At 38.4% G+C, this 14,395-nt stretch overlaps 1 protein-coding gene across 1 annotated transcript in view; it reads left to right on the top strand.

The window, feature by feature from the left end:
• Positions 1-14,395, top strand: part of LRRK2 (leucine rich repeat kinase 2) — a 102,441-nt gene that overhangs the window by 60,883 nt on the left and 27,163 nt on the right. Inside the window, exons 31-38 of the mRNA XM_070755149.1 lie at positions 303-521; positions 2,955-3,156; positions 4,315-4,403; positions 5,364-5,551; positions 7,784-7,938; positions 11,285-11,431; positions 13,009-13,200; positions 13,287-13,433. Of these exons, the coding sequence (XP_070611250.1) occupies positions 303-521; positions 2,955-3,156; positions 4,315-4,403; positions 5,364-5,551; positions 7,784-7,938; positions 11,285-11,431; positions 13,009-13,200; positions 13,287-13,433 (1,339 nt within the window). The remainder of the gene's footprint in view (positions 1-302; positions 522-2,954; positions 3,157-4,314; positions 4,404-5,363; positions 5,552-7,783; positions 7,939-11,284; positions 11,432-13,008; positions 13,201-13,286; positions 13,434-14,395) is intronic.

Here is a 14,395-nt window from a genome sequence, read left to right on the forward strand (position 1 = left end):
AATCCAAGGATGATACAGATGATTGATCTCCTTCTGAGCTGTCTGCCCCACTCTCCTCCTCCCTGTCACTCATGTCTTCTTGGTCAGAGGAGCCTTCATCAGCAGATTCCACCGGGGGCAAAACAGGCCTGCGGCATGTTGATGTCTCCCCCACATCCACAGTCCTTGGGGCAGGAGCTGGGCCAGAGCTAACCACAACACTAATTAACTATAAAAAAAGTTCAACAATCAAATTATGTTACAAACCCAGTGTTATTGGATATGCGCCTTAATGGAGAACTTTGCAACTCCCTGTTTTATAGACCCGAGCATCCTTCTCCCCTGTGATCCTCATTGGGACCCATTTAGACATCGCTACCGAAAAGCAGCGCAGAGCTTGTATCAGCAAATTCACCAAGGAGCTGATGAATCAGAAGGGGTTTCCTAAAATCCACGACTATCACTTTGTGAATGCTACGGAAGAGTCTGAGACCATGAATAAACTTCGACAAATCATCATCAAAGAATGTCTGGATTTTAAAGTAAGCCACTTGGCTCTAATAATTTTTATTTTATTTTATTTTATTATTTTATTATTTTATTTTATTTTATTATTTTATTTTATTTTTTATTTTTTATTTTATTTTTTATTTTTTTATTTTATTTTTTTATTTATTTTATTTTATTTTATTTATTTTATTTATTTTATTTATTTTATTTATTTTATTTATTTTATTTATTTTATTTATTTTATTTATTTTATTTATTTTATTTATTTTATTTATTTTATTTATTTTATTTATTTTATTTATTTTATTTATTTTATTTATTTTATTTTATTTATTATTTATTTTATTATTTATTTTATTTTATTTTATTATTTTATTATTTTATTTATTTTATTTTATTATTTATTTTATTTTACTTTACTTTACTTTACTTTACTTTTTATTTAATTTAATTTAATTTATTTTTATTTTATTTTATTTTATTTTATTTTATTTTATTTTATTTTATTTTATTTTATTTTATTTTATTTTATTTATTTTATTTATTGGATTTGTATGCCGTCCCTCTCTGTAGACTCAGGGCGGCTAACAATAGTAATAAAAACAGCATATAACAATCCAATCAGTTAAAAACCCTTATTATAAACCAAACATACATACAGACATACCATGCATAAAATTGTAAAGGCCTAGGGGGAAAGAGTATAGTTTCAAAGCCAAAGCGGGGAAAAATCAACACACAAAGGTCGAAGTCAGCAAGACAGGCACGAAAACACAACGATCCTCCACAATGGCCAAAACCACGCGCTGCTATTTATAGCAGCCTCACTATTTACAACAGCCCCACCCAACCACAGGTGGCCTCATTTTCAAGTATATTACTTGTATATTATTTATTTATTTATTTACTTACTTACTTACTTACTTACTTACTTACTTACTTACTTACTTACTTACTTTAATTGAACGAATGAATGTTTATTTATTTATTTATTGGATTTGTATGCCGCCCCTCTCCGGAGACTCGGAGCGGCTAACAGCAACAATAAAACAGTGTACAATAGTAATCTAATACTAAAAACGATTAAAAACCAATTAATATAAAAACCCGACATACATACATACCATGCATAGAATTGTAAGGGCCTAGGGGGAAAGAGGATCTCAATTCCCCCATGCCTGACAGCAGAGGTGGGTTTTAAGTAGCTTACGAAAGGCAAAGAGGGTGGGGGCAATTCTAATCTCTGGGGGGAGTTGGTTCCAGAGGGCCAGGGCCACCACAGAGAAGGCTCTTCCCCTGGGTCCCGCAAAGCTTTATACTAGTATAAAGAGCGGTAGAACTTATATAAGATTCAAATATAAGCAAAAATAAGAATGAAAATGTAAATTATGTTAACCTTAATTTATATATGCTATCCCTACTTAGGGATAAGTTACTATATATTAACTTGGTATATTCATAAAAATCACTTTTTATAGTCACAGCATTAAGTTTTTACTTTTGTGATGTGTACCAACTACAGTTCACATTTTGGAAATGTTCATTTAATGTTTTGTTATGTCCTATATTTCTTTTTTCTTTTTTATAATCAATTAAAAAAAAAATTTTTTTTAAAGAACTTATACAGTATACCACTTTACAGCGTGCATGTACATGCTTGCCAGCTGATTTTCGGCCTCAGGGAAGTCTGTTTTGCCCTACGGAGGCTTCTGGGAAGCTCCCTAAAGCCCCGGAGTGCAAAAAACAGCCCAGTTCGGATAACGGACTTCTGGTTTGCCCGTTGTGCTGTTTCTCGCACTCCGGGGCTTCAGGAAGCCACCCTGAAGTCTCCAGAGTGGAAAAAACAGCACAACGGGCAAACCAGAAGTCCATTTTTCATTACTATGAAATGTTTTTATTATTATGAAATGTTTTAATCTGATTACATTGTTTTATAATTATTGTTGTAAACCGCCCTGAGTCTCCAAGGAGTGGGTGGCATATACATTCAAACAAACAAACAAACAAACAATAAATAAACAAATGCATCTCTATATCTATCTATCTATCTATCTATCTATCTATCTATCTATCTATCTATCTATCTATCTATCCTATCTATCTATCTATCTATCTCTGCCTGCCTGCCTACCTATCTCTCTCTCTGTCTGTCTCTTTCTTTCTTTCTTTCTTTCTTTCTGTCTCTCTCTTTCTTTCTTTCTTTCCTTCTTTTATTTCTTTCTCTCTCTCTCTTTCTTTCTTTCTTTCCTTCTCTCTTTTCTTTCTTTCTTTCTTTCTTTCTTTCCTTCTCTCTTTTCTTTCTTTCTTTCCTTTCTTTCTCTCTCTCTCTCTCTCTTTCTTTCTTTCCTTCTCTCTTTTCTTTCTTTCTTTCCTTCTCTCTTTTCTTTCTTTCTTTCTTTCTTTCCTTCTCTCTTTTCTTTCTCTCTCTCTCTCTCTCTCTTTCTTTCTTTCTTTCTTTCCTGCAGATCAGAGACCAGCCCGTGATTGGTCAGCTAATTCCGGACAGCTACTTAGAACTCGAGAAGAGCATTCTGGAAATACGCAAAACATTGCCGGCCGAATTCCCCGTGATTGGCCAGAGTCAGCTTTATGAATTGGTGCAAGAAAAACAGCTGCAACTGGATGAAAACGAGCTTCCTCACGCTGTGCATTTTCTGAACGAATCAGGTAAAAATATATTTTTGGACCATGATAGTCAAGTCAGTGGGTCCGTCATCCCTTTTTTTTCATTTAACAAAAAAGTTATGCAAAGTTGAGCAGTTGGCTTATTTATTCAGTTGTTATTTTGCTTGAAGTTACTCAAGAAGGCCAACTGACCTGCCAGAAATACAGTTTATTTCTTGAGATAATATTACAGTGGTCTGTAAGCCATAATCAGTATGTAATGGTGGGTTTGCTAACTGGGCTGCAACCTGATTGGCTGTAACCTATATATAAGGAGTAACACCCTTGCATGAGTATGGTTTGTGCTGGGTGATTTGTTATAGAGTGGTTTGTGAGTTAGTGCTTTGTGGCTTGGTGGTTTGTAGTTAATGGTTTGTCTTTAGTGGTTTGTAGTTAATGGTTTGTCTTTAGTGGTTTGTCTTTAGTGGTTTGTAGTTAATGGTTTGTCTTTAGTGGTTTGTCTTTAGTGGTTTGTAGTTAATGGTTTGTCTTTAGTGGTTTGTCTTTAGTGGTTTGTAGTTAATGGTTTGTCTTTAGTGGTTTGTCTTTAGTGGTTTGTCTTTAGTGGTTTGTCTTTAGTGGTTTGTCTTTAGTGGTTTGTCTTTAGTGGTTTGTAGTTAATGGTTTGTCTTTAGTGGTTTGTCTTTAGTGGTTTGTAGTTAATGGTTTGTCTTTAGTGGTTTGTCTTTAGTGGTTTGTCTTTAGTGGTTTGTCTTTAGTGGTTTGTAGTTAATGGTTTGTCTTTAGTGGTTTGTCTTTAGTGGTTTGTCTTTAGTGGTTTGTAGTTAATGGTTTGTCTTTAGTGGTTTGTCTTTAGTGGTTTGTAGTTAATGGTTTGTCTTTAGTGGTTTGTGATTTCATGGTTTAGTGCTTAGTGGTTTGTGGATGATTGCAGTTGTGTATGATAGTATTGTGATGATAATAATGATGATGATGATGATAATAATAATAATAATAATTATTATTATTATTATTATTATTATTATTATTTAGATTTGCATGCCGCCCTTCTCCGAGGACTACGCACCGGACTGCGTAACCAGCAGCCCATTACTGGTCCTAAGTCGAGGCCTACCTGTGGAAAATTCTACTATTGTTAAAATGCTTCGTACACACCGATGTATGCTAAGCAGACTATTTTTTATTTTTTATTTAATTTAGGTGTCCTGCTCCACTTTCAAGACCCAGCCCTTCAGCTCAGCAATTTCTATTTTGTGGATCCCAAATGGCTGTGCAAAATCATAGCCCAGGTCAGTCTCAAGTGCAGTTCCAAACCGGGTTTTCTGGATTGTTCCCTTTTTTGGCCTCTTGAATGGTTATTTCTCCCTCAAGCATCCAGGAATGGGTTAAATCTGTCTGGTCTGGGAGTGGACTGAGTTGAGTCTTTCAAAGCATGTACCTTTTTTTCCTCTGTTCCTTTCCGTTCCATTCCAAAAATCTGTTCTGTTTTGTTCTGTTCTATTCCATTCCATTCTTCATTCCAAATATTCTGTTCTGTTCTGTTCTATTCTATTCTATTCTATTACATTCCATTCCATTCTACACCACACCACACCACTCCTCATTCCAAATATTCTATTCTATTCCATTCCATTCTAGCTGACTATATATTAAAAAAAATACATTTTTTAAAAATGTTTTAGAAAAGAACCTAACATATATACACATAACAGTCTCCATAGTTGAACGTTGATTAATATAATACAACAGCATTCATTCCCTACCCCTTATAAAACAGGCTAAAAGAATTTTAAACTACTCAATTAAACGGTTGTTTTACAAGTTGTTAGCCTGTCCTCTGTATACAAAATAGTTAACAGGGAAAACAGTAGTAAAGATATGATATAAAATGACAACAATAATTAAAAAATTATTAAAACAGATTTGATATTTTTTTTCAATAGTTTTTTTATTTAAGTTCTCGATAGAAGAGGAATAATACTCCCTTGTGTTTATGATTATGATGTTATGATTGTATCGTGTGATTTATGGTTTATCACCTTCATGATTTTTCACTTTGTTACTTGCATGTACGCTGAGAGCTTACACGCCGGAGACAAATTCCATGTGTGTCCAATCACACCTGGCCAATAAAGAATATTTCTTCTGATTTTTGTTTGAAAACGAAGCAAAGAAGCTTGGCGTGTTGACATAATTTTTAAACTAAGCCAATCCCATGAGGTTTGCTAGATGGATTTCTCTCCCTGTAGATCTTGACGGTGAAGGTGGACGGCTTTACCAAATATCCCAAAGGGATTATAAAACGTTTGGATGTGGAAAAGTCCCTGCTAAGGAACAGTAAATTCCCTGAGATTCGCAAGTGCCAATATTTCAAGCTTCTAGAGAAATTCCAGATTGCTTTGCCGTTAGGAGAAGATCAACTGCTTATTCCGAGCAGGTAATCAAAAATTAAAATCGATGGTTACCTGGGCATTTGCCGGGGGAGGAAAAATGTGAGGAATAAGTAACATCTCATACATCAGGAAGAGGGAGATTGTGATCCCCTTACATAGAGCACTGGTGAAACCACATTTGGAATACTGTGTTCAGTTCTGGAGACCTCACCTACAAAAAGATATTGACAAAATTGAACGGGTCCAAAGACGGGTTACAAGAATGGTGGAAGGTCTTAAGCATAAAACGTATCAGGAAAGATTTAATGAACTCCATCTGTCTAGTCTGGAGGACAGAAGGAAAAGGGGGGACATGATCGAAACATTTAAATATGTCAAAGGGTTAAATAAGGTTCAGGAGGGAAGTGTTTTTAATAGGAAAGTGAACACAAGAACAAAGGGACACAATCTGAAGTTAGTTGGGGGAAAGATCAAAAGCAACGTGAGAAAATATTATTTCACTGAAAGAGTAGTAGATCCTTGGAACAAACTTCCAGCAGATGTGGTTGGTAAATCCACAGTAACTGAATTTAAACAAATTTAAACATGCCTGGGATAAACATATAAATATCCATTGTAAGATAAAATACAGGAAATAGTATAAGGGCAGACTAGATGGACCATGAGGTCTTTTTCTGCCATCAGTCTTCTATGTTTCTATGTTTCTATCATTAGAGAGGATGTGAATCAGAGATGGTATTCAGCTGGTTCAGACCGGTTTGCCTGAACTGGTAGTAGCGACCTGCGGGTGGGGCCGCCAGGGAAGGCCTGCCGTCTTCGGCGCTACTGGTGCGCCCTCCATGGCTGTTGTGGGTGTGCATGTGCCCAGCAGGTGTGGGTGCACCTGTCGACAAAATTTTACTTCTGTGCATGCACAGCAACGAAATTTCACATAAAGATGCTCCCGGGAGTGAGATTCTGCGCATGCACAGAAGCAAAACAATTGATGAAACTCGCGAAAATCTCACTCATGCGAGCATCTTCACATAGGATTTCGCTTGCTGCTCATACGCAGAAGCAAAATCAAACACGGGGGCACATGCGCACGCATCAGGGCCATGCAGCTGCGCAGCCACCCTGAAAATCGCTACCGGAGCATAGCACCTGACCTTTCCAATAGTTGCCCATCACTGAATCAGAGATGGTATTCAGCTAGTTTGCCCGAACCGGTAGTAGTGACCTGCAGGTGAGGCCGCCCCCACCCACCTGCTCCGGCGCTATGCCGTCCTATTTAGGCACATTTTTAAGCCACACACATCCATTTTAGGTTTCTACTGGCGAGGGAGTCAAGCGAGGAATAAGCCTAGAAGTTATTACGTTGCCACAAGGTTCAATTCAATCCTGAGCTATAAATATTCTCTTCTATTATTTAATTGGTATCGGGGTCACCAAAGCAGATTTATGCATTTGCTGCCATTTTTGCGATAATCCCAAGGTGCATAATAAGCCACAGGGACTTCTGTGAACACAAGAACAAGGGGACACAATCTGAAGTTAGTTGGGGGAAAGATCAAAAGCAACGGGAGAAAATATTATTTCACTGAAAGAGTAGTAGATGCTTGGAATAAACTTCCAGCAGACGTGGTTGGTCAATCCACAGTAACTGAATTGAAACATGCCTGGGATAAACATATATCCATCCTAAGATAAAATACAGGAAATAGTATAAGGGCAGACTAGATGGACCATGAGGTCTTTTTCTGCCGTCAGTCTTCCATGTTTCTATGTTTAAAGGGTTAAATAGGGTTCAGGAGGGAAGTGTTTTTAATAGGAAAGTGAACACAAGAACAAGGGGGCACAATCTGAAGTTAGTTGGGGGAAAGATCAAAAGCAACGTGAGAAAATATTATTTCACTGAAAGAGTAGTAGACCCTTGGAACAAACTTCCAGCAGACGTGGTTGGTAAATCCACAGTAACTGAATTTAAACATGCCTGGGATAAACATAGATCCATTGTAAGATAAAATACAGCAAATAGTATAAGGGCAGACTAGATGGACCATGAGGTCTTTTTCTGCCGTCAGTCTTCTACGTTTCTATGTTTCTTAGAGATGCTTGCTCATTGTTATAAAATCAGCCAATAATTATGACACAAAATCAGCCAATAATTATGACACAAAGAAGATACCTTCTACCTTTTCACTGTCACTATTGCCCAATTGGAGAATGAAACGTTCAAAAAAGTGGAAAATAACTCCCTTTTTAAGTTGCTTATTTTTTTCTCCTTTCTCTTTAAGCTTGTCGGATCAACGGCCTGTGATAGAACTGCCCCACTGCGAAAACTCCGAACTTATTATAAGATTGTATGAGATGCCGTATTTCCCTATGGGATTCTGGTCCAGGCTAATTAATCGACTGCTCGAAGTGTCTTCCTACATGATCTCAGGAAGAGGTACAAGAACGGAAGGAAATGAGCTAAAATCTGGACAAAGGGCCTTTGTTGTTAGGAGATTAGCGGAGTTACCCCAGACGATGGGTCTTAATTCAACGATTGGCATTTGGCTTTAAACTCGCGTGGTTGTTTAATTCACTTTACAATTTTAGCATTGAGGTCCAAGAGGCTGTAGACTGAACCAAATTTGATACAGGAAACATGGCTTGCATTTGGTCATGTGTGAATTTATTGTCAAAGAGTTATTTTTTTAATTTGCGTTGGAAACGTCGCGGATACCAGGCACTAGATAAATAAAGACACGACAGCAGGAGTTATTTATTTATTTATTCATTCATTCATTCATTCATTTATTTAGTCCAATTTATTTATTTATTTATTTATTTATTTATTCATTTATTCATTCATTCATTTATTTATTTATTTATTTATTTATTTATTTATTTATTTATTATTTAGATTTGTATGCCGCCCCTCTCCGAAGACTCGGGGCGGCTCACAACAAGATAGAACAAATCATAAATAATCCAAATAACTTTAAAATATTTAAAGATTTAAAAGAACCCCATATACTAACAGACACACACACAAGCATACCGTGTATAAATTGAACATGCCCTGGGGAGGTGTTTCAATTCCCCCATGCCTGACGGCAAAGGTGGGTTTTAAGGAGTTTACGGAAGGCAGGAAGAGTAGGGGCAGTTCTAATCTCTGGGGGGAGTTGGTTCCAGAGAGCCGGTGCCGCCACAGAGAAGGCTCTTCCCCTGGGGCCCGCCAACCGACATTGTTTAGTTGACGGGACCCGGAGAAAGCCCACTCTGTGGGACCTAATCGGTCGCTGGGATTCGTGCGGCAGGAGGCGGTCTCGGAGATATTCTGGTCCGATGCCATGAAGGGCTTTAAAGGTCATAACCAACACTTTGAATTGTGACCGGAAATTGATCGGCAGCCAATGCAGACTGCGGAGTGATGGTGAAACATGGGCATACCTAGGGAAGCCCATGATTGCTCTCGCAGCTGCATTCTGCACGATCTGAAGTTTCCGAACACTTTTCAAAGGTAGCCCCATGTAGAGAGCATTACAGTAGTACATATTGAAGAGGATAGACATGAAGTATTATATATAAAGAAAAGTTATAAAAGTAGAGGAGAAGATATATGAAAGGAAGAAAAGATATATGATTAAAATGATTAAAGCATTTATGGGTAAAAACATACTGTTTAATTATTTCCTATTTAAAAGTAATTAAGGATCATACTAAGGTACTAGAGAAGGTAGGACAATTAAAAAACCTATTAAGTATTCAATTAATAGTGCATAAACTTACTACCCCCCCCACTACCCCCCCCCCCCCCACGTGGGGGGCAGCCGACCATTACTGGTTGCCCCCTAAGTATATATGCAAGTCCATCAACAGATCTGAGAGGGAATGGTGTTTCGAGAGATTCTCAAAACAGCCGTGTTAAAATGTTTTTGTGGTTTAAAGAAATGGCCTAGACCAGTGTTTCCCAACCTTGGCAACTTGAAGATATTTGGACTTCAACTCCCAGAATTCCACAGCCAGCGAATGCTGGCTGGGGAATTCTGGGAGTTGAAGTCCAGATATCTTCAAGTTGCCAAGGTTGGGAAACACTGGCCTAGACTACACAATTAATCAGGCAAATAAGGTTGTGCTTTGGATCAAGAAGATTTTATTTTATTTATTTTTTATTTATTTATTTTGTCCACTACACAATACATGTTGAAGAGAATAGACATGTAGTATTATATATAAAGAAAAGGATAGAAGAAAAGATATAAAAGTGAAAGAAAGGAAAGACAATTGGACAGGGGACGAAAGGCAGGCTAGTGCACTTAGGTACGCCCCTTACTGACCTCTTAGGAACCTGGAGAGGTCAATCGTGGACAGTCTAAGGGAGAAATGTTGGGGGTTAGGAGTTGACACTACTGAGTCCGGTAATGAGTTCCAAGCTTCGACAACTCGATTGTTAAAGTCCTATTTTTGACAGTCAAGTTTGGAGCGGTTAATATTAAGTTTGAATCTGTTGCGTGCTCTTGTGTTGTTACGGTTGAAGCTGAAGTAGTCATTGACAGGCAGGACGTTGCAGCATATGATTTTGTGGGCAATACTTAGGTCGTGTTTCAGAAGGCTCTTCTACTTCTTCAGAATATCAAAAAGTAGCTATTTCCTCTACACTATATTACAGAAAAAACCACCAACCAACCAAACCACTATCAGACCACTCTATACTACACCACTGAACCAAACTATCTAACCAAACCACACCCATAGAAAAGGTGCATTACATTATATACATGCAGTGGCCAATCAGATCATAGAACAGATTGCATTCCCTTTACTTCCACTGTACTTGTAATATTACTTCAGGTTTATGTCCTGAAACCCCTTCTAATATTTAAGTACAGTAATACAGAGCCCGGGTGGCGCAGCAGGTAGAGTCCTGTACTGCAGGCCACTGCAGATCTGAAGGTCAGCGGTTCAAATCTCATCACCGGCTCAAGGTTGACTCAGCCTTCCATCCGAGGTGGGTCAAATGAGGACCCGGATTTTTTTAAATATTTATTTATTTTATTTTATTTTATTTTATTTTATTTTATTTTATTTTATTTATTTATTGGATTTGTATGCCGCCCCTCTCCGTAGACTCGGGGCGGCTAACAACAGTAATAAAAAACATCATGTAAATCCAATACTACAACAACTAAAAACCCCTTATTTTAAAACCAATCATACCTACAAGCAAACATACCATGCATAAATTGTAAAGGCCTAGGGGGAAAGAGTATCTCAGTCCCCCCATGCCTGACGGCAGAGGTGGGTTTTAAGGAGCTTACGAAAGGCAAGGAGGGTGGGGGCAATTCTAATCTCCGGGGGGAGTTGGTTCCAGAGGGCCGGGGCCGCCACAGAGAAGGCTCTTCCCCTGGGCCCCGCCAAACGACGTTGTTTAGTTGACGGGACCCGGAGAAGACCCACTCTGTGGGACCTAACTGGTCGCTGGGATTCGTGCAGCAGAAGGCGGTCCCTGAGATAATCTGGTCCGGTGCCATGGAGGGCTTTATAGGGGGCAATACGCTGGCTCTGTTAAAAAGTGCTATTGCTAACATGTTGTAAGCTGCCCTGAGTCTAAGGAGAAGGGCGGCATAAAAATTGAATAAATAAATAAATAAATCATTCTATTGTGCTTGACATTGTACAATGGTTTTGTTAATCCATCAGCAGTATTAAACTCAGGCTCTATGTAACTCAGTTTGACTTCTCCATTTTGAATTAAATGGAGAGGGGGAAAAACATTACGGACTTAACATCCTTCTTTCTCGTCTTAGAACGCGCTCTTCGTCCTAACAAGATGTACTGGAGGCAAGGCATATATCTGAACTGGTCTCCGGAAGCTTACACCCTGGTGGAATCGGCAGTTCTGGAAAACAATCTAAACAGCTTTCTAAAAATCACGGTCCCTTCTTGCAGAAAAGGTTAAAGATGCGTCCCAACCTTCTGGAGGGCCTGGGGAAGATTAAGATGTTGTGTTGGGACCTGTCGGCCACCAGCAGCCGAATCGGAGGAGGTGGAGGAGGCGTGAAAGTCAGGGCTAGCATCCAGGCAACCTGAGCACTCATGGGGGAAGAGGGGATGGAGCTGGCACACACACACACACACACAGAGGCAGAGCTTGGGCCATCCATCAGCCTCAAATGGAGAGTCAACAGTCTCCAGGGCTGGAGGTGGCTGATGACGAAGGGGAGGAACATCTGGGCCCAGTGCCTGTTACGCAGATGCACAGAAGGCAGAGGAGAGGAGAGCAGTGGAAATCTATGGACTGGTCCTTGGGACAGAAGAGCCACCACTGCTAGCGAAGCCCCACCCTAGCTCTGGGAATAAAAGGCAGGGGGCAGAGATGAATAGATGTGACAGACAACTACAGTGTTCCTTCGATTTTCATGGGGGATGCGTTCCAAGACCACCCGCAAAAGTCGAATTTCCGCGAAGTAGAGATGCGGAAGTAAATACACCATTTTTGGCTATGGACAGTATCACAAGCCTCCCCTTAACACCTTAAACCCCTAAATTACCATTTCCCATTCCCTTAACAACCATTTACTCACCATTATTACTGGTATTCACCATTGAATATGACACTTAGTTATCCTGATATGTATAAACATTTATTACCAATAATTTTTTTTTGTTATTTATTTGCAAAAATTATTAGTTTGGCGATGACGTTCGACGTCATCACTCGGGAAAAACCATGGTGTAGAAAAAAACCCGTGAAGTATTTTTTAATCAATATTTTTTGAAAAACCGTGGTACAGACTATTCGCGAAGTTCGAACCCGTGAAAATCAAGGGAACACTGTATTCATCTGCCCTCCGGCCAGATTTGTTAGGCGGCGTTGAGAAAGTTTTCGTCGGGCTGCTGGCGTTCCTAATAAAGGAATCTTTGAATTAAGTTTAGAGCATTTGTCATGTTTAGAGAGCTGGGTCAGAACATGTTGTTGGTTTTGCTCAGCAGAAAACTTCCTAGTGTACAGTGTTCCCTCGATTTTCGCGGGTTCGAACTTCACGAATAGCCTGTACCACCGTTTTTCAAAAAATATTAATTAAAAAATACTTCGCGGTTTTTTTCCTATACCACGGTTTTTCCCACCCAATGACGTCATATGTCATCGCCAAACTAATAATTTTTGCAAATAAATAACAAAAAAATAATATTGTTAATAAATAATTATGTTTATAAATATCAGGATTACTAACTGTCTTATTCAATGGTGAGTACCAGTAATAATGGTGAGTAAATGGTTGTTAAGGGAATGGGAAATGGTAATTTAGGGGTTTAAAGTGTTAAGGGAAGGCTTGTGATACTGTCCATAGCCAAAAATGGTGTATTTACTTCCGCATCTCTACTTCACGGAAATTCGACTTTCGCGGGCGGTCTCGGAACGCATCCCCCGCGGAAATCGAGGGAACACTGTATTTCTAATTACAGATGCAGGCCAACCACAATTTTTAATTTTTCTTTCTTTCTTCCCTCCTCCCGGGCTTTCTGAAAGGTTGCGTCATTTTGGGGCAAGTTGTCGATCACATCGACTCTCTTATGGAAGAGTGGTTCCCGGGTTTATTGGAAGTAGACATTTGTGGCGAGGGAGAAACACTGTTGAAAAAATGGGCTTTGTACAGCTTTGAGGATGGAGAGGAACATCAGAAAATACTGCTTGATGACCTACTCAAAAAGGCAGAAGAAGGTAGGTTTACTACGGTAAATTACGGTAAATTTATTTTTCCGTTGAATTGGTTACATTTCCATGTCTGTTCTTCTTTATCCATCAAGGTGACCTCTTAATCAGTCCAGATCAACCAAAGTCTACTGTTCCAATAGCTCAAATTGCTCCCGATTTGATTTTGGCTGATTTGCCCAGAAACATCATGTTGAACAATGATGAACTGGAATTTCACCAAGCTCCAGAGAACCTAGTCGGTAAAAAAACAAACAATGGTTGTGTTGATTTCTACAGCTAAGAAAGACGAACACTTGTAGGAAAGATGAGTAAATGAGTTGCAATCAAAGCCTTCGAGGTCCACAACTTCATTTCATTAAATTAGGAATCTTAATTTAATCGTTGTTCAATAACAAAGTTGAGGACCATTTTTAAATGCTGTATCAGACCCTGGTAATTGATATTCCGAGTCTCCGGAGAGGGGCGGCATATAAATCTAATTAATTAATAATAATAATAATAATAATAATAATAATAATAATAATAATAATAATAATAGTAGTAGTAATAATAATAATAATAATAATAATAATAATAATTCCTTAACTATATCTCAATTTAAGATGGATTTTGGCAGACTTGAAGACTGGGCCTTATCTAACAAAATGAAATTCTATATAGAGAAAAGTAAAAACATAGAAGATTGATCTCATGGTCCATCTAGTCTGCCCTTATACTATTTCCTGTGTTTTATCTTAGGATGGATCTATGTTTATCCCAGGCATGTTTAAATTCAGCTACTGTGGATTTACCAACCACGTCTGCTGGAAGTTTGTTCCAAGGATCTACGACTCTTTCAGTGAAATAATATTTTCTCACGTTGCTTCTGATCTTTCCCCCAACTAACTTCAGATTGTTTCCCCTTGTTCTTGTGTTCACTTTCCTATTAAAAACACTTCCCTCCTGAGCCTTATTTAACCCTTTGACATACAGTATTTAAATGTTTCGATCGTGTCCCCCCTTTTCCTTCTGTCCTCCAGACTATACAGATTGAGTTCATTAGGTCTTTCCTGATAAGTTTTATTAATTTATTTATTGGATTTGTATGCCGCCCCTCTCCGGAGACTCGGAGCGGCTAACAGCAACAATAAAACAGTGTACAATAGTAATCTAATACTAAAAACGATTAAAAGCCCATTAAGATAAAAACCAGACATACATA

This window comes from Erythrolamprus reginae, chromosome 6 (assembly GCF_031021105.1).
Source record: "Erythrolamprus reginae isolate rEryReg1 chromosome 6, rEryReg1.hap1, whole genome shotgun sequence".
Lineage (NCBI taxonomy): Eukaryota > Metazoa > Chordata > Lepidosauria > Squamata > Dipsadidae > Erythrolamprus > Erythrolamprus reginae.